The 27,594-nt window shown below is 38.4% G+C and overlaps 2 protein-coding genes across 3 annotated transcripts in view; one reads left to right on the forward strand and one right to left on the reverse strand.

Moving 5' to 3' along the window:
• Positions 1 to 1,065: 1,065 nt before the first annotated feature.
• Positions 1,066 to 20,549, forward strand: LOC122781645 (protein FAM13A-like). 2 transcript variants are annotated; one of them, XM_044045494.1, is made up of 21 exons: positions 1,066 to 1,323; positions 2,133 to 2,334; positions 2,994 to 3,203; positions 3,905 to 4,085; positions 5,937 to 6,111; positions 7,013 to 7,107; positions 9,327 to 9,512; positions 10,122 to 10,188; positions 10,752 to 10,804; positions 12,178 to 12,223; positions 12,694 to 12,780; positions 13,959 to 14,175; positions 14,821 to 15,061; positions 15,224 to 15,356; positions 16,105 to 16,186; positions 16,620 to 16,855; positions 16,965 to 17,048; positions 17,137 to 17,241; positions 18,234 to 18,436; positions 19,394 to 19,495; positions 19,989 to 20,549. In XM_044045494.1, exons 1-21 carry the CDS (start codon positions 1,294 to 1,296, stop codon positions 20,113 to 20,115), a joined length of 2,862 nt encoding a protein of 953 aa, XP_043901429.1. In that variant the 5' UTR covers positions 1,066 to 1,293; the 3' UTR covers positions 20,116 to 20,549. The 2 variants fall into 2 exon arrangements, with proteins under 2 accessions (XP_043901429.1, XP_043901430.1); XM_044045495.1 differs by lacking the exon at positions 12,694 to 12,780.
• A 339-nt stretch (positions 20,550 to 20,888) lies between these two features.
• LOC122782084 (phytanoyl-CoA hydroxylase-interacting protein-like) overlaps positions 20,889 to 27,594 on the reverse strand; it is a 17,175-nt gene continuing 10,469 nt past the window's right edge. Inside the window, exons 3-5 of the mRNA XM_044046284.1 lie at positions 26,598 to 26,871; positions 24,614 to 24,731; positions 20,889 to 22,463 (exon numbers count right to left, since the gene is read on the reverse strand). Of these exons, the coding sequence (XP_043902219.1) occupies positions 21,920 to 22,463; positions 24,614 to 24,731; positions 26,598 to 26,871 (936 nt within the window). The 3' untranslated portion in view covers positions 20,889 to 21,919. The remainder of the gene's footprint in view (positions 22,464 to 24,613; positions 24,732 to 26,597; positions 26,872 to 27,594) is intronic.

Here is a 27,594-nt window from a genome sequence, read left to right on the forward strand (position 1 = left end):
ATTAAATATTTCATGAATGAAATCAATTGTTGAAGACTGTTTTCCTTAGTTTTTAGTTGCAGAGGTTTTAAAGTATTGAGTGAGAGGAAGCTTGCTTATCACTGGTGGTTCACGTACCACAGTTTGAGAACCAACAGGTCTAAAATAGTCATCCTTACTTTTCACATTTTGCTTATTTGCCCTCAATCTACTGATTTCTGTCATGTTTATTTCTTTCCTACCATTAGTTTTTTGTTTTTTCCTTAATTATCACAATTATTAGCATTATTGTTGTATTTTTAATTATATTATTCTCTTTCTTTATTGTTTTTTTTCTTTATTTTCTTATTATTATTCAATTGTTTTGGCCATTTACCTACATTTAAACTTACTTTTCTAACTTCTTTTCAGGTGATGTGACGTCTAACATCTTTATTAGTCTTTTTGTATTACCTGTATTTTGTTTCCACATACACCCTCAAAGACATGTTTGTAAGTATTTTTTCTCTTAATTTTTTTTCCACATTTAGTGTGTTGCAGTTTTTACTGATATATATAATAAATATACTTTGGCCCTGAAGTGCAAATCACCAACACAAATAGGAAAGCACAACAAAATGAACTAAACCACAACAAAATGAACTAAAATACAACGACACATTAACTAAAGTACAACAAAATTACCTAAAACACAACAAAATTAACTAAACCACAACAAAATTAACTAAAATACAACAAAATTAACTAAAATACAACGACACATTAACTGAAATACAACAAAATTAACTAAAATACAACGACACATTAGCTAAAACACAACAAAATTAACTAAAATACAACGACACATTAACTGAAATACAACAAAATCAACTAAAATACAACGACACATTAGCTAAAACACAACAAAGTTAACTAAAATACAACATTAACTTAATTTATATAATCAATTTTTCCTCCCCAGCTTCCAAACACTTGAGCATCCTTGAGCAGCAGAGCTCCTTCACCTGGCAACCCCACTACGGGTCGCCATGGTTACACACGCTTGTCACGTGACTAGCAACGTAAACAATAGTCCGGGCAGTTAAGAGCTACTACGCTGAAGACCGCTACTCCATTTTAATGGCCGTGCTATTTGCACAAAGTGTGCGGCTCAAGTTGTGATGTTCGTGTCCTGGCAGCGACTGTTCGTCTCCCGTCGTTGTTGTCGCACGTTTGTGGAGAAGGAAGAAGAAGAAGAAAGAAGACGAAGAAGAGTCATGTCGAGGAGGAGAAAAGACGAGAAATGAAGAGTTTGTGCTGCTCTGAGCTGAAAACATGGGAGCGAGGGCGTCAGTGTCGTTCTGTGTAAGTTTATCTGCGACAAGACTCATTTTACACCATTCTGTGTTTAATTACGTGTATTATTCACACAGTAATGTGTTCATTTCTCTTATCACACACTTTCAATTTGAATGAGCTCAACACAAACAGACAAATTAAGATAATTATTTGTATGTTTAGATACAAATAGTACTGTTATATTCTACTACTCTCATAAAAGTACCATTACCTTGATAAAAAAAATTATACTTTAGTGCTGTAATGGCTTTGAAATGTACTCTCAAACTGGTTGTTCTTAATTAAAAACAGTATTGATGAGTCCAAATGTGACATTTTAAACATAAAACCATACAGTGTGGCATAAATCCTTCTTTTCTTCACCAGCAAACAATAAAAAACAGTCAAGGAGGCGTTTTATTGCATATTTTATCAACAGTTTGTCTGTAAAAGTAAAATGATGGTTTCAAAACTACTCACTTACACAATGTAATTGTTAATTTTTTCTGTGTGTTTTTGACTTTTCAAAACTGTAACTCATTCATCTTTCTTTTTAAGTTTAAGTTTTAATTTACATAAAATGATCATAAACAAATTGCGTCCTAATTTCTTTTAAAGCAGCTAAAGTTTTCACCTCATACTGAGGTTCATGTCAGGAATCCTTAAGCCATAAAAAGTAAACACCTCCATTAAGATTAGAACAGACACGACAGTCACCGTTTGTCCCTGTTTATCCACAACAACAACTGCTCATTCAGAGTTGCTGTGGATAACAAGCTAATTTGATTTCTGTATTTGGGTCATCTGCTGCATGTCGCCTCTCTCTCCCTGAGAAGAACGACCCGTCTTCTGTGAGAATCCTGAGGCCCAGTCCTAAAATCAGCCCGGAGCTCATTTGTCCCACGCTGGTGTCGGAGCCTGAACTGGTCGCCAGGTGTGTGTTTGGTGTTGCCTTGGAAATACTGAGACAGGAAGGACAGACGGTCAGTGGCATACCTCTCGTCCTCAGAGACATGGTGGACTTCCTGGATAAGAATGGTAACAGAGGCACATTCTTTTATTATTATTGTTGAATAAAAAACAACAACGCTGTGTGCACTGATTGGATACAGTCTTATATAAAGTACCTTAAAGGGATACTTTAAAGTACAAGTATCTTACCAGAAGTTAAAGTATCAAAAGTGATTTTCTGATATAAAATCTACTGGAAGGTTGTGGGTTCAATTCCTGGTCTATATGTCGATATGTATCCTTGAGCAAGACACTAAACCCTAAATACAGACCATAATACCAACTCTTTTTCTTCTGATTTTATTTGGTAATAACAAGTAACAAAGGTAGTTAGAAGAAATGTAGTGGAGTAAAAGTACAACATTTAGGAGTATCTGGGAAATGTAGTGGATTAAGAGTACTCAATTTAGTCATATTTAGGAAATGTAGCGGCGTAAAAGTACACAATTTATTTAGGAAATGTAGTGGAGTAAAAGCACACAATTTAGTAGTATTTAGGGAATGTAGAGGCGTAAAAGTACACAATTTAGTAGTATTTAGGGAATGTAGTGGAGTAAAAGTACACATATGTGACTTTTATACTTAAGTACAGTAACAAAAGTATTTGTGCGTTGTGACATAACAGCACTGATTGGATGTTTGTTGTTGTTGTTGTTGTTGTTGTTGTTGTTGTTTGTTGATCACAGGCATGCAGCACAGAGGTCTGTTCCGTCTGTGCAGTTCCGTGCTGAGGACCAAGCAGCTGAGGCAGCGCTGGGATCACGGTGAGAGGGTGAATCTGGAGCAGGAGGGAGACGTTCCCACCGTGGCGTCGCTCCTCAAACTCTTCCTCCGGGAGCTGCCCGTCCCCGTAGTTCCTGAACCTCAGCGCCTGGAGCTGGTCCTCAACCTCTCAGGTATGAAGATAGTACAGTTGTTACAGGTTGATCTGGATCGTCATACAAATCTATTCATTTCTTTCTTGGTTTCATATCCCAGATGATCAGAAACTTAGATCCACATTTTTGAGTTATTTTACTCAACAACAGCCAAAACACAACCTCCTTATCATAATAAGCATATTTTATCTCATAGTGATGTAAAAACAGTTCAATACACTGTATATTATTGATAAAATTATGATTTAATTGAGGTAAAACACATACTGTGTAATTGCTTTTTATCATGTATATTATCAGCTATAAATGTAAACATTATTTATATTTTTTAATCAGTTTTACAATTGCATTTTACCTCAGATTTATCACCTGTTTATCAGTTAAACGAGTTTAAAACTACAATTGACTGATTTCATGTCAGAGGAATAAGTTATCTTCCAAAACCTTATATAATATATAATCGACACATTTGATATTTTAAGTTTTGTTATAAACTTTTTGGTCACATGATCCAACCCTAAGATAAAATTTCATTAAGTAATTAATTGCATCGTTACTTACTTATACTTGTATTTATAAATGAACTCATTTCTACTGTGTATAGGCTCATGTGTGGATGCTAATTGTTTATTTAAATAACAACTGTAATGAAACTCTTAGATTCTCTGCTGTATTTATTTTAAATAAATCCTGTGTTCTTTTCTCCTCTGTATTTTTAGGATACGCAGATGAGGCAGAGCGGAATCGCTCCCTGAGGGAGAGTCTTCACCACCTCCCCGCCGACAACCTCATCATTTTGTCTTACCTCATCCAGTTTCTGTCCAGAGTCGCCGCTCACAGCCACTCCAATCACATGCCTGTGGAGAATCTGGCCACCATCTTTGGGCCCTGTCTGTTCCAGTAAGACTCTTTTGTTAACGTCTCGTTTTAAATCCTCTGCAAAGACAGGCGCCTCCTTTAATCCCATCAGTACAGTACAGTCTAGTCGGGGGCATGATTTGACCTTGAGTGCAGTGTCGTGACACGAACAGTGTGTTCTCTTGTGTTGTTTTGTGATGATGTGATCATGCACATGCTTGTATGTCTCACATCCATGTGGACAAAAACACGCTTTGTCCATGGCTCTAAATGTCCGGTTGTCATCTGTCTGCTTCCACTTTTTTTCCCGCTTGAGTTGTGCAGGAGTTGGGTTTGTCCCCTGAAGGAAATGGGTGTGGATTATGGTTGATAACGGAGAAGACTGCAGCCCTGAAAGACACACACAGATAGAACAGAGGCCATCAGAGGCCTCCTGTTTACAGAACTTTGCCGTCACTGTAAACACATTTCAAATAATCTCTCCGCTGCTGGGCGGCACGCTCACATTCAGACTTTATTTAAGGCTCAGTTTTATTTATGCTGCGCCACAAAACAACAACATACAGACTACGGCAGGCTACTACGTTACAATTTATGTTCACGTTAGAAGTGAACATGTTTTCCTCTAATAAGATAATGGTGTCATTAGTCATGCATGTGTGAGGGAAACGACAATGATGATGATGATTATAGCCAGACAAAGAATATATATATATATATATATGTATATATATATATATATATAGATATATAGATATATAGATATAGATATATATATATACATATATAAATATATATACTGTACATATATATATACAGTGGAGTAAATAAAGCTACAAGCATAAACTTAAGAGAATCAAAGAAATAATAAAAAATGTTATCAGAGTTACCCTCAAGGTCCTCTCTGATCTTTTCCAATTTTAGGAAAAACATGACATCTTGAAGCCATTGAGAGATTGAAGGGGGGCGATCTGATTTCCACAGGAGTAGAAGACGACGGTGTGCTAATAAAGATGTGAAAGCTAATGAGTCTAACTGTTTACCAGAGAGAGACTTGGAAATTGTTGAGGTTGGTTTGTGATTTAGAGGAAGACGTGTGTTTTCTGCAGAAATAAGAACATGATCGTTGTGAACTAGGTTGAAGGGTAAATATGTGCTGCATAAAAATATCCAACTCAACAAAGATAAGATGTTTTTCTACAACAGGTAGTGAAGTAGTAAAGCCAAAATCATTATTGTATAAAGTACCTTAAAGTGGATACTTGACTAAAAGTACATTATAGTTCAGAAAATGTCTTTGGTAGAAGTTGAAGTTACTTTTTTTAATAATATTACTTAAGTAAAAGTCTTAAAGTAAATGACATTTACTGTACTTAAGTATCCAAAGAAATTTTCTGAACTATAATGTACTAATTTTAGAAAATGTGAGGAGTTAGCATTGAGTCATGGTGGCTCAGCGGTAGGGCAAGTTGTCTTTGGACTGGAAGGTAGTGGGTTCAATTCCTTGTTCTGCTAGTCTATATGTGTCCTTGAGCCTCTTGACCCCATGTGTGTGAATGGGTGAAAAGTGTAGTGTAAAGCAGCTCATGAAGACTAGAAAATCTTTATATAAATACAGACCATAATAGCAACTCTTCTTCTTCTTCTCCTGATTTTATTTGGTAGTAACGAGCAACAAAGATAGTAAAATGTAGTGGAGTAAAAGTTGCAGACACTCATGCATTTTCACAAAGAAGAGTGCATTCCAGTTCATTTCCACAGCTACAATCTACAGATGTACCCCAAATGCCTGAGAATTCCATATCTGTCCACAAGATGTCGCCCTTTTCCGTCACGTCAGAGCACAGAATGCACAGTTTTACAGAACGTGACTCTGTTTTTGTTGTTGTTCAGTGTTCCAGTTGGACCCAGGATGATAGAGGAGCAGAGTGTGTGTAACACACTGTTGCTTCGTCTCCTGCAGCATCACAAGGTTCTGTTTCCACTCACATCCGAGAACACAGCGACCTCCTCCTCCTCCTCCTCCTCACCGCCTCCCCCAACTCTCTCTGCTCTGTCACACTTTGAGGTGAATCATTATTTAAAACCTTTGCCTTTAGTAGACGTTTTTACAAGACTGATAGACTTTTCTTGTGAAAATATGTAAACACACAATGTATCAGTCAACATGGGTCAAAGTTTCTCACCTTACCTCGTGCCAATTTACCTGTCCTCATCTTTCACCTGTCCTCATCATTCACCTGTCCACATCATTCACCTGTCTGTCCTCATCATTCACCTGTCCTCATCATTACCTGTCCTCACCTGTCTCCTCATCATTCACCTGTCCTCATCATTCACCTGTCTCATCTTCACCTGTCCTCATCATTCACCTGTCTGTGTCCTCATCATTCACCTGTCTGTCCTTATCATTCAACTGTCTGTCCTCATCATTCACCTGTCTGTCCACATCATTCACCTGTCTGTCCTCATCATTCACCTGTCCTTATCATTCACTGACAAAGTTTCTGGTGTGTGATTTATTTATTTTTGTATTTTTATTTAATTTTCTTTAAATTCAGGCCAACGTTTTTTTACTCAGTGACTCAGTGATTTAAGATTTTACACGGTAAAACATTTTTTAAACTAGTCTTTTCCCTCTCTTTATCTTTGCTATGATGTCTGTAGTAAATGCCAACGTGACGATCTTTGTAGTTTAAGCAAAAATTGACTTAACATTATCACTTTGAAATTACTTCATCCATAAACCGTCTATCTTCGATGTGTCTGTCTCCTGGTTTTGTTTGTGTGATTAATGAATTTACACCTGAAGTGTTATAAATGTCAATGTATTCAGACTCTTCATAAATCATGGAGTCGGGTAGGGCTGCTAAGTAAATATCAAACTATTAAAGTTACATTTAATATCATTAACACAGCAAATGAAGACAATGCGTCATAATACTGAGTCGTGTTTACGTCCTCCACAGGTCCGACCCGGCAGCTGTCACATGGAGGCAGAAACCACTTCACTCTCACTCACCGGTGATTTTGAAACAATATGGAGACGAGCTCAACTCAGCAGGTACCGACACCAAACACAGCATCACTTACATGGATACAGACTGGGTTCGAATGGATCTGAGCTCCCATAAAAAGGGGTCGGGCTCCCATGAAGGTAGTCAAATCGTACAGCTGTGGGGTGGGGGTCGTGAAAATATAACAAAATATAACTAATATTTGGAGAAAGCCAGATTTTCCCTACCAATGTTAGAGACGGGGCAATGTGTACGTGCAGGTGATTTTTAGGGCCAGACTTGAGGCACACATTCTTTTTATCTTCCCCTTTCTCACTGGCCAGGACTACTTAACACACATGTTAAATATTTTATTATTTTAATCACAAACAGTGCAGTTTTTCAACGTACAGAGTATAATAGACCCCCACAAAGACTATAATTCCAAACCCTGGATACAGAGATGAGGACTGAAGACAGCACAGCCAGCATGTCCATGTGGACCACATAAGGGTTTATATGTGGACTGACAGTATGGGTCCCAAATGGGTTTGTCCGTGGTTTCCATGGTGGCTCCACCAGAGTTTGCCCCATGTTACTGAAACTATAGACATGTAAAGGTTGACGCCGCATTCACTGTGTTGCCTGGAGACTGGGTTTTCTCAATAATAATAAATGTTTAAACATTATGTTCAACACATTATGATGAATTATTTTTATAATATTTTTATTCTATACAATAACATATCATACAGTCAATCCATAACAGCACAAAGACTAGGGAAAACCATGTTGATAGAAGGTGTTTGATGATGCTATCATAGTGAACATTTCTATGGACAAATAACAATAAGGTCATCATCTAAGTCTGTTCCCATTGAATTTAGTAAAAGTAAAAATATAATATATCAGTGTTTTGCTGCTGGAAGGAGCAGAACCACCAGAATCACAATAATGACTGTTATTCATTATTGATTATTGATTATTATTCATTATCTATTTCAAAAATTGTGGTTTTCTCTGCGGTTGCAGTACAGACTTTCATTTACATTTCATTTGCGTGTGCATGTGGACAGTTGTGGAGTTCACTTTGACTCTGCAGTGACATCGAGAACATCTGTTCCTTAGTGGGACTGAGGTCAGTGAAGGAGACGTTCTTTGGAAAGTAGCAGGAGGTTAGTGCAGATAATGTCGTCGGAGACCAGAGGTTTAATGAGATGTGACACAGTCACGGCGATATTCAGCAGCTTGGCAGCCAGATGTCAGACTGACCGAGCTGTTAGTACACTGCTCACAAGAGTCAGTTTTAAGTGGAGTCGTCAGACGTGTTTCTGTACAACAGGTGGCGTGAAACGTGTTGTTGTTTCTTTAGGTTTGTGCTTCAGCATCGGTCACAACAATACTGGGTGCAGAACAGAAATGTATGTAATGTGTGTATTTAAAAGTATTGTTTCTATAGTTTGTGGGGCTTTTAGTGCGGCAATTCTGTGATTGATTTATCTGTCGTTATTCAGATTTAATAGTTTCCTTGTCAAATGGAACAAAGAAAGAAGCAGAAAAAGCTTGTTTTAATGATTAAAAACTGAATAATCGATTATCAAAATAGTTGACAATTAATTTTATAAAAGATTATTCAAATAATCGTTGCAGCTCTAGGTGTTTTGTGTTGCAGGTTTGCAGAAATCATACACAAATTCTAACAAGGCTGGAAATAAAAGCTCATATCAATTGTGTCCAAGAAAACAAAACCATACAAAATCCAAACAAGCGGATTAAACAGATTAAAAAAAAAAGAAAAAAGATATTATAATAATAATAATAATAATAATAATAATTGATTCATCAAATAAGAGTTGTAGCCCTAGTTGACCTGCTCACAAACTTAACTATTGCCGTGTTCATTGTTCGTCAAACCTTCTTTATCTTTGTGTCACTCAAACTATTTTCTATCATCCTAATTTGCAAAGCAGTGACTGTATTCGTTTAAATACTTTTTACAAACAGCATCAAATACAAATAACGTTAGAATCCTTTGCATTTGATCAAAAGTGAGATATATGTGTTTGTAATGTGCACAAATGACTAAATAACACAGAGTTTATAATAAATGTATCATCTGTTTTTCTTTTCTCTTTTTTTGGCAACTTTTCCCATAAAGTTTCCAAAGGTTTTTTTATTTATTTTTTTTTAAATAGTTTCATGTTTTATTGTTTTTAAACTTGTTTTCCATAGATTTAGAAATAAACCATGACTAAACCTCCTCTCCTCTCGCGCTGCCTCTTCTCAGTGCTGACACACTGACTCAGAGTTGTGAAACCACGTCTGACGTCAGCGCTGACATTCAGAGGCTGATTCCAGACCTGGAGGCTCCGCAAGGAGAAGGTGAACGTATGAAGACGAGCCGCGTGACCTCGTGCCTCGCTGACCGCGGGTCAGAGCAGCGTCTGTGTCAGACTCCACCGCCACAAAATGAGTGAGTGTCACACGCAGATTATACAGTATGCTTTCCTTTAAACCAGAGGTTTCGAACCCGTGGCCCCCGGCCCCACTTGATTCTATGCAGCCCGGCCCTTAATATCAAGACAGAATATAAGACAAACATATGATTGTTAGCTATTGTCATGAACGGTGAGCAATATTTTTTATAATAATAATACCTAAGGTTATATGAATCACATTATTAAATGTGTTTTTAACATAAAATTATATATATGTATATATATATATATATATATATATATATACGATGAATCAATGCAACGATGAATCAAAATGAATCTATTTTGATAGTCGATTTATTACTTTGAGTGTTTTTTTCAATAACTAAAACAGGCTTTCATGATTATACAGCTTTTTAAATGTGAATATTTTCTTGGTTTCTTTGCTTCACATACGAAAAAATCATTTAAAGTCAAAAATGAGACATAATTTCCAGGTTTGGTTCATACTGATCAATATTTTTCAACATTTTCTGACACTCTATGGACCAAAAAGTGCTCAGACAGATTAATCAAATAATTATCTTAAAATATGATTTCTTAAAACACAAACCTGTTTCAAACAAGTCATTTTTCCTCCACAGAACTTTTACAAAGACGTCACAGCTCACCTCGATATCAAACGCAGAGGAGAAGGCAGACAGAAATGAGGTAGAAACTATTCACTTATTAAAAATGACTGTTCAATGGTGAGCTTTATGGATCTTCTCACTTTCGACATGGAAATTAAAACAAAATGAGACCATTTATTTTAATTCTGACTGTCTACGTGGCAATTTTCAAGCATATTGTATATTGTTTGACAAACATGAAGGAAAAATCAGAAACTACTATAATGTCATCCCTATTTTCCAACTGTAAAATCTTATTTTCAAACAAATCTTTTAAAGGTTACAAAAACCAGATGTTTCCATGTCACATTTCTAGCAATTCTACTTGTTTCTCACCTCCTCCACGTTGTTTATGCCAAATTCTGGCAGAATTTTAAAAAAGAAAAACCAACAGTTTGTCGCTCCTTTTTTCCTTGCTTGAGCTCATTAACCTTATTCCTCGCACTCACACCTCAAGCTCGGAATATCACCAGCAACAGCTCCATTTGTGCTGTCTCACGTTTATTTTTAGATCTGCTGCCTCTGCCTCCAACGTATGCTTTAATAATACATTTCGATTTTGTGTGTGGACTTTTGTTTACTGTGGATTCAATTGTTTTTCAGGCCTCTACAGATTCTGTGAGAAAAACCCAAAAGCACAGTGAGCACAAAGTGAGGTGAGAGGAAGAAAAAAAAGTTTATAATGTCAATGAAAGTTAACAAACATTTAAAAACAAACAAAAACATGGATCTATGAATACATGCGTTTGTTAAAAAATAACATCAACAACAGGCTCTCACAGCATCTTAAACTCCACCAGCTACTAAAATAATGACAATACTCATAATAATAGATCACATATTCAAATGTAAACAGCAACAATGTATTTTAAGGCTACAAAATCCCCCAAAAATGTATTTTAAAGCAATCACACACTTATACAAACTTGCTAATGGGTCGTTTGTTCAATTTGTGCTAATAAAACCTGCCAATAAACACTGGACCTTTAAATATGACAGGTTATTTAAAACAAATACATTTGAAAACAAAGATCAACCAATGAAATTTCATTAACCATTTATTTATTTTATTTATTATCGCTTTTTTTATTCTTCTTTAATTTTCTTTTTTTAAAGTATTTATGTGGCGTATGTTTGCAGTTTCTCTGTTTGGTTCCTCATTTTTAGCTCAGCCCTGCAGTCATATAGAAAGTAGGTTATTGGAGCAGCGAGCCTCTTACAGCTTATGTTTGGGTTTTTTTTGTTTTTTTTTAAAAACATGATTCCACTCCACATCACACTGACAGCCACAGGGGCTCACGTGGATCAGGACCAAGTTCCTAATCCAGACTGGGTTGTACCAAACCAAACACAGCGACAGTGAGCGCGTGCACACAGCTGGAGGACAGGTCATTCTCGGTCGTGCCTCATTAGCGTCAGACATTAAGAGAAAATGGCCGAGTCACATGACCGTCTGGCCTTTAACCTTTAAAACGCAGAGCATTATTACTATGTTAAAACCAGAGGTGGAAAGAGTACTGAAATATTCTACTCAAGTCAAATTGTATACAAATAGTGGTACTTTTACTTAAGTACAAGTAAAAGTACTGGTTTGAAAATGTAAAGAAGTACCTTTTTAAACCTACTCAATTACAAATACTTTCAATACTTTCCTCTGGTTAAAACGTATATCCTATTCCTTTTTTTAGCACAACCTAGGCAATCTGACGAAATTATTATTATTTTTTAATTTAAAACAAACAAACAAACACAATTAGATTGAATTTGTCTGATTTAGCTCACTATCACATATAACAACAGTTTTCAAAGCTTAAAATTGTAAAAACATTTAGTCTGAAATTGTAAATCTAAAGAAATGCATTAAAACAGTGCCTAAAAACCATAAAAAACAAACAACTTATTACATTTCCAGGCATGCCATTTCACAAAAATGAGAAGAGAACTAATGTCGTTAGATTCATCTGGACTTTAAAATATTGTATTTCATGTAGTTTAACCTTATTTTCTGTGGGGTTTTTTTGTTTTTCAGTCTCCTGTGCCGGGTAGAGAACAACGCAAAAGATTCTGATCGGAAGGTAAACAGAGCTTTTTGAAACCCCTCTTTAATTATGAGGTTGACACAATGACTACTGTTATCTAATCTCATGTTAAAATTAGGGATGGGACCATACCACTTTTTTGTGAACGATACCTATACCGATATCACAGACCGATATCTACCGATACCGATATTAGTCAGATAAAGTCATTTTTAGACCACTTATTTAATTCAACTATGAAGCTGTTAACAACACATTTGTGCTGAGTCATTACAAAGACATAAAGAGGAAATAAACAGCCCAAACATGACTCAGCTAAAACGGATTTTGCTGATTTTTATTCCCATTTTTACAGCCTGTGCATAACGATAGAGAGGATTTTTGGATTTTGTCCGATATCCGACCCATCTTTAAATAAGATAAATAAAGGAGTTATCTCTTTAAATCCAGTGTTTGTTTTGGGGGGGATAAGGCTTCATCAGTGGGTTTATTGTCTGTGGGTACAGGGGAGAAGAGGAGGAGGAGGAGGAGGAGGAGGAAGTGGTTTTCCTGACAGACTCAGTGATTGCAGAGGCAGGAGAAACAGCTCTGACGTAAGTTCTACTTCACCACAGTCTTTGTAGATGCACAAATTAGCACCTTTTTATCGACTGAGGGTATCTATGACAACAGGAGCACTGATGTTGTGTGCATGTATGCACACCTGTGCATTTATATGCACACCTTTGTGTCTGTGGGTGTTTTGCTTCACCAATAATATTCTCAGTCCTTCCTCCTCCTCCTCCTCCTCCGTGTGACGCACAAAGCAGTATTTTTTTATGAATGAACAGCTGAGGAGGGAGAAGCCAAGCCCTTATCTGCTGCTGCTGTTCTCGTCGTTGTTGTTGACACTGACGATGGTGAAAAGTATGTCAGAGCCTAAATGAACAAAAACAAATCGCTCGCGACCACCATATGTTTTATCATACGATACATAATGTTTGGCTCATCAGTGAGCACAGGCTGTTTTTGCTCAAATTTGAACCATTAGGTCATTACTGTACACACTAACTGCGTGGCAAGCGGCGACGTGACTCCCCGCAGCTTCCTCGAATGGACCCCTTGTGCTGGGTTTTAACAGCGTTGCCATGGAAACGCCTCGTCATACAGTATATGGAGCACAGCCCTCCTCTCCCCCTTTGCACGCACACACGCGCCACACGTACCGACATGGGCGGATGTTCAGCCCCCCTCCCCTTACCCCACATGAGCGATGAATAATCCATGTGGAGGCTGTTCAGCCGCTCATTCAGGAGGAAAACTATGTGCATGTAGGGAACTCTTCGAGGGGGAGGAAGAAACATACGCATGCACGCACACACCCACCCTCAAACACAGAGAGACACTGTGGGAGTGACAGAGAGACTCGTCTTGTCGATACGATGCGGATCGGGGATCCCACACTGGATGCCGATGCACATTAGGAGTCTGACTCACTCACTCAATCACTGACGAGTCAGCAGGATTTTACGTGCTGCTGTGGCCGCACGACTTGACTCTAGTTGCAGCAGATAAGAGTATCAGTTTGTTCCTCTTATTAAAACCTCCACGCAAGACTTATTTCACTCTCTGACCAAAGAAGCTCGATCTTTCCGTGTGAAAGAATACGATTGTTTTATGGGACTCCTCCTCCAGATTCCCCGGCAGCGTGGGAAACTACGACACATCGTTTGGACCTGTGTCCCAGCGCCCGTCTGCAGACCCTGAAGCCATGTTCTGCTTCTGTTTCCAGAGTCCCTCCCTGAAGCTACAAGCCCTGGAGGCTGACCTGGGACCCGTGTCAGCGGCTCGGGACCAGGACCGAGTAGTACAGGACGTTCTGCCCGTTCTGCAACAACCTCCTTCCACTGAGGAGCAGCAGAGTCTGTATTTGAGCCCCAAGCTGTTCTTCCACTCGCCACCATCACCACCTGCTCAGGATCATAACTTAATTGGTTTATCGCAGCCTGGTAAGATATTTTGTGTTTTTAAACTTAGTTTACAGCCACCTGTGACATGATTTATCGATACATGATGTTTGATACTTTTGATATTAAGACAATAAATGAGTATTTGTTGGTTTCCAGTCATAGTCTCTGGATAAAACACAGTAGCAAACATGTTTCTTTGAACCATAGGAATGATATTTAGACCCCACTGTATGTGTAGCCTGATGAAAAAACAGCTGCGGTATCTTTCCGTCCTTATTTTGATTTGATTTATTTGACATAATGAAAATATATAAACACAATTGTAGCGCTGCATCACAAATATTAAAGATGTTGATAAAGATAATGATTGGATAAACACACAAAAGTTATCAAATAACATTTCCAGTGTGGTCCTCTAGAGGAAGACACGATGGATGATGATAAAGATACTGACGTTTAGTACAACATACGTACACATCAAATATTCAAAATATTATCCAGAAAACCAAACCAAACAAAGAATACATAAAGCACAACACTGTATTTTCTCTCCTGCTTCCTCCCTCAACCTTTGCTCATCCTCTCCTATTTATTTATTTCTGTTTCCAGAATAAAAAAAATGTTTAAAATGTCAAAATTCATAAAGGAAATCTCCGAATATTATTATCTCTCTCTCTGCTACAGTAGAGACCTCGTCCCCTCACTCATCAGAGTCCAGTCCGGTCCTCTCCACTGCCAGTCTTTCCAAGGACTTCTCCGCAGACGACACCATTTCGAGCATCACCACCAGCCCGCTGCTGTCCTCTTTTACGACGACCGACTGCCCAATTCCGTCGCCGCGCTGCCACGACCTCAGCCACGGCCTGCGCTACAACTTAGACCCCGATGCTGCGCCGTCTCCACCGTGTTCACAGCACATACGCGTGTAAGAGGATCACGACAGACAAGCGTCTGATGTCAGAAATGATCACAGTGCTGAGGCACAGTGGAGGATTTCTGCATCAGCTGCTCACGTTTGGGATTCTAAATATATTTAATAATGATTTTTATTATGCAAATGGTCTCATGTGCACTGTTCTGTCTCCAGGGCTCGCCGCAGTGTCCACACTGAGCCAGACGAGGGCTCTGTGTCCATCACAGTTCTCAGCAGACACATCCACAGCCTGAGGAACAGGATCAGGCATTTTGAGGAGTGTTTTGAACAGGAGAAGCACTATAAGGTGAGGAAAGCTGTCAGAGCTGCTTCCTCATTGGCAGACTATTATTTCATATTTAAAGTTGTATGAACACTATCAATAATTTATGTAAAAATACTGAAAAGATGTTTAATTTAACCCTGTTATTTCCATAGGACCACGTTTAAGAATATCAATATCTGTGTTGCAAATGCAATTATTGCACTTGATGCAGATAAACTGACTTTTAATGTCCATCTTATGTCCACACATATATATATATACGTTTGTCTTTGTCGCTCACATAGAATGATATAAATACTCAAACTCTCTCTCTCTCTCTGGCGATGTAAAGTGTGCAGCACTATTTTATTTTTTTATGTTCTTCACAGAAAATGATCCAGAGCCAATGATTCTAAGGCTGAAAAACTAATAAATAGCATAATTTTTCTTTCAGCAAACATTGAAAATAAGTCCCATAGACCTGAGCACCACACAAAGGTTAAAAAAGATGTCGCTAATCTCACTAAATAAACAACAATTTTCATATTATTTGTGTGAATGGCTTCACATCTAAAGTGTACATACAGTACATTACATGCTTGAGTGAATTGCTCCCCCTGCTGGTCCACTGCAATAAAACAACACATCGATTCCAGGAGCTGCTGTACACAGGCTTCTTTGAAAAAACCCAGAAAACAATTAAAGCCACAACAATGAACCAAGTAAAGAAAAGGTTAATAATGCAGTGTGATCTGCTCACAAGAAGAATTTGTTTTTCTTTGGTTTTCAGCCAGCCCATAATGATAAAACAGCCAACCCAGAGGTGGCCAGGCTAATGAAGGAGCTTGTCAAGAGTCGCAAGCAGCTTAAAGGTCAGTTACACAACAATAGACACACAGTCGCACACATGCACTAATGTTTGCAGTCGTATTCAGATGTTTTGTCAACGAACGCGAGTGATACAACAGACATGTTATTAGTGAAATAAACCTCAAATATCAAAATGAAAAGTATTCATTTTGCAGGAAAATGGCAGCGATGACATATTATAATACATGACATGTCAATAACAATCAAGCTGGAGCTATTTTGAATAATTTAAATTATTATTTATAAGTACAGTTGTTTGTGAATACTACAGATACAGAATACAGATTAAGCCTTTAATAAAAAAGAAATACATAAGGCCTAAGGGGAAAAATTACCAGAAAATGTGTCTTAATTGTAATGGATTAGATGTTTAATGAGTTACATCGAACAGTAAAAGGCTGAATTTCATGTCCTTTATTTTGTTCCTCACGTCAGAGCTCAAGCTGAGACAGTCAGAAGAAACAGGTGTGAGAGGACACGGCGGTTTTAAACCGTCGACCAAAACAAGGAGGACCAATGCCGACCAGAGGGAGGCGCCACTGACAGGAAGTGAGCTGCAGCAGCTCAACAACAACAGCAACACGAAGCCAGACGTGGAGGAGACAGTCAACATCATCACCAACAGACTGAAGGAGAGGCGGCGAGAGCTTGGCCTGCCTGAAAGCATCAAGGTTCATAATTATGAAATAATCATAGCATCACTGTCATTTTTGATGTGATTTCTGTTTGTTTTTGTTTTTTATGACATAATAATCGTTCCCTGTGTGTCCACGTGTGCAGGAGATGACACATTTCCAGATGATGCTGGAGAAAACAAACATGCAGAAGTGTTTGCTCTACTTTGAGAGTCTGCACGGACGACCGGTGAGAAAAGACTTTTACTTCCTCTCTGTCCTGACATCCTTTTGTATTCGTTTGTTACCATTAATAACAAAATCAACTGTGTGTTCAGAGCACAAAGCTGGAGCGAACGCTGATGAAGCCTCTGTACGATCGATACCGTCTCCTCAAGCAGCTCCTGCTCTTCTCTGCAGCCTCGACCGTCATCACGACCATCGTGAGTCACAGTCTAATACACAAGTTTGAATAAAAGACAGAGACAGAAGGTGTAATCTGTGTAGTTCTGTCATCCTGAGGCCACAGTCAGTGGTGGAAGAGATAAACTCTACTGCCATCTAATGGCCACACATGAGAGCTACATTTAACTGTTGTGAAACGCTTCCATTTATTCAACAAGAATTGATAATAACACTACTGTGTATGTGCAGTATGTACAGTACTTGGAATATTTTAAAACTCTTTTTTTTGTCAAATAACAAACTGAATTCACCTTTTTATAGCCATATTTGAGTTGTTTCAATGGGCTTCTACATACTGGTGTATTAACCATTACAGAAATATAAAAATTATGATTTTGATGATTAATAATGCTGTTAATTGAGGACAGCTGCGGCATAAACCTTACATTAGGTGGTGGTCTGATGTATTTGTTGTCATAGAGCTGTAACATTGATAATGCAATGTATTTCTAATGTAATTAGGCAAGGCAGCTTTATTTGAATAGTATAAGAAACAAAAGCAAGAAAACGAAGAGTTTTGAAACTAAAATTAAACATAAAATGTGATAAAACAATAATTTACTTTAAAATGATTTAAAGAATATACAGTGCAGCAAAAGATAAAACATGAAAGAGCTCAATTATAAGTTTATGGGATAAAGGGATTAAAAAATCATAGACATGGAAACAGGTAGATGAACATTTTTCTGCAGTGATTCATGGTTATTACGCAGAAAACTAAAATAAGTGTCTGTACAACATAATAATAACCACTTTTAATTCTCAAATGTTTACATGTTCATGTCTTAATGTCATTATAGCTTAAAGTAAATGTCATAAGTATTAGTAGATATTACATGACAAATAAGATGGCGTTACAATAATTTTACAATCATTTTACATCACTACTAAAATACTACAATATTCTAATGCACCGAAACGTGTAAAGTGTAGCACTAATCCCCTCGTGTTGGTGTTGGTGTTGTCACAGGAGGAAGAGGACGGCTCTGATGAAGGGCGGAGTCCCAGGCTTCAGCCTCTGTGCCTCAAAGCTCCCCGGCGTGTGTCCTCGGAAGAGTCGCCGCACTCGCCTTCCATGGAAACGTCTGACACGCCGCTGGTGTCGCCGCTGGAGGAGGTGAAGGGTTTCCAGCCGCAGATCGTCGCCATGGCAACGTTACATGAAGCTTCAAGGTAGAGCATGTTCCATGTTCCTGTCGCTTTCACAGCAGCTCAACATTATGTTTGCAGTTTATTTCTTTCTTTCCACTCAGAATTCATCGTTGAATTAAATGATCTTATATTATTAACATTACAGGAATTACAGGAAATTTTTCATTAACAAAGAATAGAACATCAATGTTTCTTTTTTTCAATGTTACATCTGTCGTGGTAGTTACAGATACTGTACACTGAGTGAAGGGCAGAATTATTTTGTATGTAATTGCAGTTATTTTGAATAAGGGAAATTAGAGGGAATGGTCATTTGTACACACCTGTTCTCATTTTATTTTGAAAAACACATTTATAACAACTACTGTGTGTTTTCCTCTGTATGTAGAATATGATATGTAGGTCAGGACATTATTTCATCTCAAAATGGTTTTACGATACACATTTTGAGATTTGAAAAATAGCAGTAAGCTTGATTCTGATTGAATCAAAAAAGAGGCTTCAAATAAAATATAATTGTATAAGAAGTGTATGAGAATTAGTGACATCTAATAGGGATCTAAAGGATTCCTAGTCTAAACGTGACTGAATCAGAAACACAATTTGTTCTACGTATGTGCAAAGTCTGGTTGAACAATTTATGGTAGTTTTGGGTTTTAAATTAATGAATGTCAGATTTATTTTTGGTAGATATTCTTATAAGATTAACACTCCTTAAGGGTTAGAGTTACAGTAAGTAAGTGTTTTTCTGCTTTTTAAAGCAGAAATGCTCTCTCCGGCTGGTTTGTCCATTTGAGCTGCTAAAGTAACATACAACAGCCTTTTTCTGAGGCTAAAACAAACCGTTTTGATTTTAAAGTGAATGTACACATATATAAACAAACGTTAGTATAGGATAGTATATTTAATGTCAAGTCAAATAAAACTTCTAAAATGTTACACGCTGGACTTTAATGGTTTGATTCTTTCTTCATACAGACCAGAATTACTGGATCACCTCAGGATGACTCGATTAGAAAAGCGACGGCTTCATCAAGCGCTCCGAGACTTCGAGGACCACTTCTATTTGCAGACCGGCAGGTAACAAAGTCACACACATAAGAATCGTACTCGTCAACATCCGCGGCTTCTTTTGCTTCTGCAGTTTATTTTGTTTTATTTTTGTCTTTTATTAAACTTGGAACATTTGGTTTTCAACAACGCCTTGTGAAAAAGAACAAGAAGAAGAAGAAAAAAAACCCACCAAAGAAATTCCGCCGCAGTGTTTACGGCAGAGCAATGCACGCTCACGTTTATACGCTAATACAGCACAGAGAGCTCAGGAGAGAGACGAAGAGAGAGAGAGAGAGAGAGATGTTTGCTCTGAACTGTACACGCAGTCCTCCAAACTAAATACAGTCAGGTTTTTGATTACAATACACACTGTACAAAGCTGTCTGAGTAAGGCAACATAGGGACTATCAACCAGTTATGGAAGCTGCTGCTGCTGCTGCAAGTCGTCGATTTCTTTCAACTACAAAAAAAGTGACGCATTGTTTTTTCTTTTCTTTTTGCCTCTGTGTATTTTTAACAGGACCTGTCAGAAGGAGGACCGTGGACCGATGGCGGAGGAGTACTGCCAGTACAAGAACCTCAAAGCGAAGCTCCGCCTCCTGGAGGCCCTGCTCAGTAAACAACATGACTCAACCAAAACTAGTTGAGTGAACTCACAGTGGGACTTTTCATCATTTGTGACAAAATCAGGATGAGAAGGAGCCAGAAGGTCTGGTCTCCCTTTCTTTTTTCTTTTCTTTTTTTTCATGCCATGCTCGTTATGTGGATGCACTTTACATGAAGGAAAAACAGTGATGGACGTTTTTTTCCCAAAGACCCAAAAACACATTTTGTCCTCGTCAGGTAATGAAATACTCATATATTTATACACATCATTGTAGCACGTGAACCAAGTGATGTAGCACTAACCTGTGTCCAAGACGAAGAGCTGTAACAACCTGATGTTAGTCACGTGTTAGTCATTTTAACATTACTGTGCGTAGAATATGGTACTTCGCTTCTATTCCTTGCCAAAAAATTGCTATTTTTTATGTCTATAGTTGATGTGGAAACTTCATTTTAAAAGATAAAAAGTGCTATCTTGGCAAAAAAGAAATGTAAACGCAAACAGTGAGACAATCCGTGTTTGTGCAGGTTTTTTTTTCAGTCCTGCATTGTGCTATGATATGCATCAAGGATTTTAATCTAAATTGTGACTATTCAATTGACATGTTCACTGTGGCAAATAATGTGAATGTTAGTGAACCTTGACATCATAGTGCAAGTTATATATACGCCATATGAAGTTTGTTTATCCTTCTAAATGCTGTCGTTGACAATGATCAGAGCTTTCAACATTGTGCACTTCTGGTTTATATAATTTTCTGTATATATATACACAATATATATATATATGTATATGAATATCAATAAAAATAAATATTTTTTCACATTTATTCTGCTAAACACAGTTTATGGTTCTACTTTCTTTCCACCGACTACAATAAAGTAAATATCGAACGTTGCAGGAAAAAGGTTTATGAGTGCGGCACCGACAGCTTTCGTACTCATTCTCCACAAAACTGCTTCATGCTTTTCTTTTCTTTCCCTAAAAAAAGGTTAAAGTGTTAATGCGTAGTTCACAAGTTGGCCATCAGAGATTCAGTGAGTACACATGTTATGTTAGAGGTTGTTGCATTTGTTTTCTTTTTTTCCCCACAGCAGGTTAATGTCTAGTGTTTAATACCTTTGGTATAAAGAAAGATGACTATTGATGCTGCAGCCCTAGAAACGTGTAGTACCAGTACGTGCCACTAGTAGGAGGTAAAAGAAGTGTACTGTGTAATATGAACAAAACATCATCATCATCGTCATCATCATCTCGAGAGAGAGAGAGAGAAACAGTCAAAGAGCAAAATGCTTGTCCACACAGACGGTGGATGCAATTAACAGTATATCAATAAAAACCAGGCAAAGGTCACTGACAACATAATGGAACAACTGATTTAAAAAAAAAACAAAAAAATCACTTTAAATATAATAGAAACAGCCCATGTTTTTTAGTACAGTTAAAGGGTTTGGTGACTATGACGGTGTTAACTTGCAGGATGGACGCATGGATCTGTGTCGCTGTCCCAGGTTTAGATTTCTCAGCTGGTGGTCCCTTACACGGACATCTTTAAGGTGTGTTTTTAAATGTATGTTTTCAACATTTAGGGCAGACCCCAACTTTTAAGATGGCTGCACAGTGGGGGCAGATGTCAAAGAGTGAGTACCATCCTCTATATTCTCCGCGTCCTTCTTTGGGAATATTCAGAGTACAGAGATATGTTGGTGTGTGTGTGTGCATGTCTGGGAGCCTTCTAAATCTGCTGCGTCATGCATGCATGTGTGTGTGTGTGTATGTGTGTGTGTGTAGAGGTCAGTCACTTCTTAGTCCTTCCCTCGCTCTCTTGACAATCGGCTGTCGCCTTAGCGTCCCACACTGATGTTGCAGGTCTTGCAGCTCGGGTCTTTCTTGGCGTTCACCGTGGACATACTCATCAGCTGGTGTCCGCTGATCTCCGCCACCGTGCCCAGCGCCAGGTCCATGGGCTCCGTGTAGATCACCTCCAGGATGACGTCCTGAGCGTGATGAAACACCAGGCCGCCGTCGCACTCCTCCACCTGCTTGCAGGTCAGGAAAGGGTTGCTGCCGATGTCGAGCGCGGGCAGACGCTGCTTGCAGAAGTCGTCGCCTCTGGAGCCCTTCGGTGCCAGGACCAGGATCACGTAGTGGTAGGCCGTGTACATGCAGTAGAAATCTCCAAAGTACAGGTTGGTGTCGGGGTTGAAGAGTGTGTTCGCCTGGACCTCGAAGCGCAGGCGGCCGTACGGGGAATCCTGCGGAGGTTTGCCGGTGTTGAACTCCGTGTTGCAGCTGAAGAAAATGCCCTCCAGTTTGCCACTGATGGGAGAGCCGTGGCTGCCACTGTTGTCCTTCACTGACGGAAGCATCTGGTTCCCCTGCTTCTCTCTGGAGTTTGTGCAGAAGAAGAAAAAAAAACTCAAGTTATTTTCCCTTTATGGCCAAGCATTTTTTTTAATCAGCATTTTATTTATCCTCACCGTAAGCCAATGAAAGTCATTTTGGAGTAGTCAGGGAAAAAGCAGTGGGAAAAATGTATAGACTCTTAAGTCTTAGGATCTGTAGACAGTTTGGGGTAAAAATCTTAAAAAAGTAACATTTATTAAACTGTATATACATATAGTATATGTATATATATATACACATATATGTATATATATATATATATATATATATATATATATATATATATATATATATATATATATATATATATATATATATATATATATATATATATATATATATATATATACATATATATATATATATATATATATATATATATATATATATATATATATATGTACATATAGTACCAACCTACTTACCTGCCTATCCAAAATTATGGTAATATTTAAAAAAAAAAATTAAATAATAATGTTCTAGAAAAACACTTAAGTTATCAAAATATCTTTAAAAAATTTACAAAAATTACAAAAACATTACGGATCCCAACAAAAAAAGTAGTAATGACACCCAATGTACTTGCATTCCAAACCTAACTTATATATAATTAGTTACCTAGCTACCTACCTATCCAAAAGTATGCTAATATTATAAAAATATGTTACTACTGTTCTAAAAAAATACTTATGTTAGCAAAGTATCTTTAAAAAATGACAAAAATGACCTACTACTTCACAAAAACAAGATACTAATGGAACAAAAACATTACAGACCCAATATACTAATTTCAAACCTAACATAATGATCTCTATCCTACCTACCAATAAACCAATGAGAAAGTCTTTACACTAATTAGATACAAAATTCTATTAATTTATATCCACTTTGTCTCAAAGAAACTTTGTGTGAGGAAATTGTGTTGCTAAAAAAAATAAAAAAAGGTACATATTTCTTTATTATAGTGACTAAAGAGCCAGGAAACAGACGGAGCATTTAAACAGCAAATAAACAAGTGAACAACGTCCAAAACAATGAATGTTTTTTTCCCGCAGCAGCTGCACAGAGACAAATGTGAGCTCCGGAGCTCCAATTATAAACTGTGATTACTCTGCGATCACTCCTGAGGTTGTCATTATATCTGTAATTGATGCTTTGTTGTGGACATTATGCAATTATTCAGCTCCCACCCCAGATCACAGGATCAGAGGCCTCATAATGGCGTCAGTGCCGCTCGCTCCCCACAAGGTGGTGCAGTTTAACCGAAGCAACTGTGAGGCGGCCACTACTGTGTAGCAGCTGCAACTCAGCAAAAGGGAGAGGGCCGTCGAGGTGACGTCATGCAGCGAAGCTCCAACAAAAGAGAGACAGTAGTGAGGCTCTGTGAGGCGTTGAGAGGATGGAGAGAAGCCATTAGAACAAAGCACAACAACAACAACGCTGCAGGAGGAGGACTTTGACAGGAAGTCGCACAAAAAGCAGCGTAGACTGCAACTAAAGCAGAGTGTTGTGTGTGTTTCTTTGTCTTAAATCTCTCGAGGGGAGAATTGGTGATATCTAACGGTGAGGCTGCAGATTGTAAAAGCATGTTAAGGAGCTGCGGTGGCCTCTGACTGGTTTGTGCACTCAGGCTTAAAGTACACACCAAAAATCTTCTGTAGCAACCACTTCTGGGTAGTATATTGAATTTCTGCCGTTAAACCCTCTTAAATGTTACACACTGGACCTTTAACAACCGTCTGCCTTTGTCTGACACAAGGTTACACGAGGCTTTGGCCTGAATGCTCTGCTACAATAAAATGCACCGTGAGTGCGCGAGGAAGTTGTCAGGAAAACTCGCGTATGACCCTTCACATTCATTTCAGACAGCGCTTTTGCTGCTGCTGCTGCTGCTGCTGCTGCTGCTGCTGCTGCTGCTGCTGCTGCTGCTGCTGCTGCTGCTGCTGCTGCTGCTGCTGCTGCTGCAGTAGATTGGTGCACATGTGGGGGATTTATGGAGCTAATCAACAGGCTTTGTGCAGCTGCACTACACACAGCTGAATCTCACTTCTTCTTTTTTTTTTGCCTGGCAACAAGCCGCTTCCTTCTGGAGCGAGCGATGTTCAAAATGACACGGTCATCGTTTGGCCTACCTGGCGTCGTCAAAGTACTCTTTATTCTGGTTCCTGTAGAAGAGAGAGAAAGGCAGCATCCGGCCAGCGATGGCCTCTGCCTTCTCCAGGAGCTGGTTTAGATGCACCGTGGAGTAATCTGCAAAAAAATAAAAAATAAATTGTTGTGGTTGTTAATGTGGAGTCACCGGGAGGATCGGAAATTCACAAATGTCCCTGATTAAATTTAAAAAACAAAAACAAGATTGAACGTGTATAATGTGAATTCTTATGTGTACTCAGCGATCCAGTCTCCTGTCCCGCGGCTGGGATGACTCAGCATTTTGGCCTGAGTCATTTTCAGTCAGTCCTATAATATAATATAATATCTTTGTACTCACCACCAAGTGACCAGCTCTGCCAAAAGGGTGTGGAGTTTATCCAAAGCATATGAAAAATAATAATCGTGATTATGCAGGCATTTTCCACAATCCCATTTTTGCCAGTAGCGCTTGCTCACTTGATTTTTTGGTATTTCGCTCTCTCGTGCAACGAGACGGTCGAGTTAATGGCAGGTGAAAGAAGACATGCGTGTTTATTTTTGCTACATTATTACCGTAAAGTTGTCGAACAGTCATTCAGTACTGAAGCTGTCTGAGTATAGTGCATGGTCTGCGTTTGAGCCTGTTTTTTTATAATAATGAAGGTCTTGGCCGCCTCTTTAGACATTCACCTTCACTACTATTCCATTACACTATTTCCCCAACACTATAGCCAAACTAACACTGTGGCTCTGAGGAAGTTTAGGCTTCCAAACAATCAGTTTACAACTTAAAGATACACTAGGCAGGAATTCTTTTGGGGCATTTATCAATAATTCCATTACAATTAGGGCAGAGGGTTCCTGATTTTTCAGCTTCTGAAATGTGAATTCTTCTGGTTTCTTTGCTCCTCGTAACAAAGTAAATCATAGAAGCTGAAGTACAACCTTTCAAGATGCGGGGATCTGACTCAAATAATGAGACTTTTCTTTTTTGTCCTGTCTTGGTTCATTCTGTTATTATATCTATAATATGTACAACTTCTTCTTCTGTGTTTTTGGTGTAACGATACAGTCCTGGCGTATGTACGACAGTTCAGCGATTTGAGGGAGATACTGTGTGGATGGAGATATTTCCTGAAACAATGTTTATGTTTGGTGCCGTTTCCATGTGGGTGTGGCCTTAGGCTCCTCCTTCAGGGCTTTGTTTAAAGTCTTTACTAGTATTAACCCTTGGCGCTCACACGGCACAGATCCGATTTTTTTTTTTATCTTTTTAATTAAATCAAATACATTTTTTTTTTAAAAAGTACTTTTAGCTCAGGTGTGTTTATATAGTTGGGGAAAATGAAAAAAGAAATGATTTCATCAGATTGCCTATAGGTTTTGCTGCAAACAGAAAGGATGTAAGACATGTGTATAGTGCACATTCTTAAAGTAAATATCTAAGAGTTAATTGTATAAGAATATGTTTTTACCTCCTGCAAATGAAACTCAAAAATCATCTTTTCTAGTGACCCTGCCAACTGCAGATTTAAATCAAAAACAGGGCTTAGTAAATATTAGTTGTAATACTATGACATTTGGTAAAGCTTGGAATCATCCAACACTGGTCCTGAGGTGGAAATGAACCAGAAATGTGATTACATAGTTCCGTCTCTAACCTCTCTGATTCTTCTCCCCCCCAGTCTCAATGCCAGTGTCGCTCCTCCCCTCCCCTCCCCCTCTAAGCCTCGAGCCAGCCACGTTGAACCCTATGACCTCTGCATCAGAAGATATACAGCACATACAGCAGCCCCTCCTACATTTAATCCTCCTCTTTCCTCACCACCCCTCCTCCATTTATCCATCCATCTTTCCCATCCATTCAATGCAAGCTCCTTTATGCACTTAATTAGCACCGTCCACTGTTTGGTTCACTTGGCCACTGTCAGAGGCAGCAGTGACGTCACACGTTGTGGTCCTGGATGCAGCGTTGCTACTCACCAGCAGTGCAGAACTCGATGATCTCGCTCCACTCAGAGACGGCGTAGTCCCCGTCCGTCTGTTTGGATGCAGTCTGGACAGCCACAGTGTACTCTGTGCGTGGGCTCAAGAACCAGTGACCCCTAACTGTCATGGGCAGAGGCACTGCCTTGGCCACCAGCTTGGTAGGAACATCCTGGAGTGAACGAAAGGAAGGGAGGAAGGAAGTAGAGGAGGAGAGGAGAGAAGGCAAAATAAGGATAATGACAGGAATGAATGAATCAGAAAGAAATTCCTTTTAGTCTTTCTTTCAGCCACATGTGGGTACCCATGCAGGCCTGATTGGAAACACACATGCACACTGCGTACATATTATTTTACTTTATTTTTAGTGTATTTATGAATGTAAGTGTATTTAGTTTCAAGTTGTATTAACATGAACATTGAACTGCAAGACACACTAATTGTGACAATTAAGTTCCTCACAGCAGCAACAACAAAAATAACCTCTTCAAATGTTTAAAAAACAACACAGGCTCCGAGCTGCAATTATAGGCTAAACAAAAGTAAAGAAAGCCCAATTCTTCAGATCTGCTGCACCACCACCTGTCACACTAAAGGTAGCACTGTTACTGTTTGTTCCAATTGTACTTGGAGATTGTAATGTTATGGTTACAAAGACGGAAGTTTCAATTTCAAACACCCCATGAAGTTGTAATTCCAAGTTGTCAACTAGTTTGAGCAACTAATGCATTGTGTTCACTATCCAAAATGGCCACTTTGAGCATCACTGATGTAAAAGCTGAAGGGTTTTTTTTACTGGCGTAAGTATGACTTTTTTGTCACATTTAGAACGACTTTCTAAAGTATGACTTTTTTTGTCATATTTTGGACAACATGCTAAAGTATGACTTTTTTGTCACATTTTGGATAACATACTATAATATGACTTGTTTTTCATATTTTGAATGACTAGTATAGTATGAATTTTTTGTCACATTTTGGACGACATACTAAC

The sequence above is a fragment of the Solea senegalensis genome, linkage group LG15 (assembly GCF_019176455.1).
Source record: "Solea senegalensis isolate Sse05_10M linkage group LG15, IFAPA_SoseM_1, whole genome shotgun sequence".
In the NCBI taxonomy this organism is placed as follows: Eukaryota; Metazoa; Chordata; class Actinopteri; order Pleuronectiformes; family Soleidae; genus Solea; species Solea senegalensis.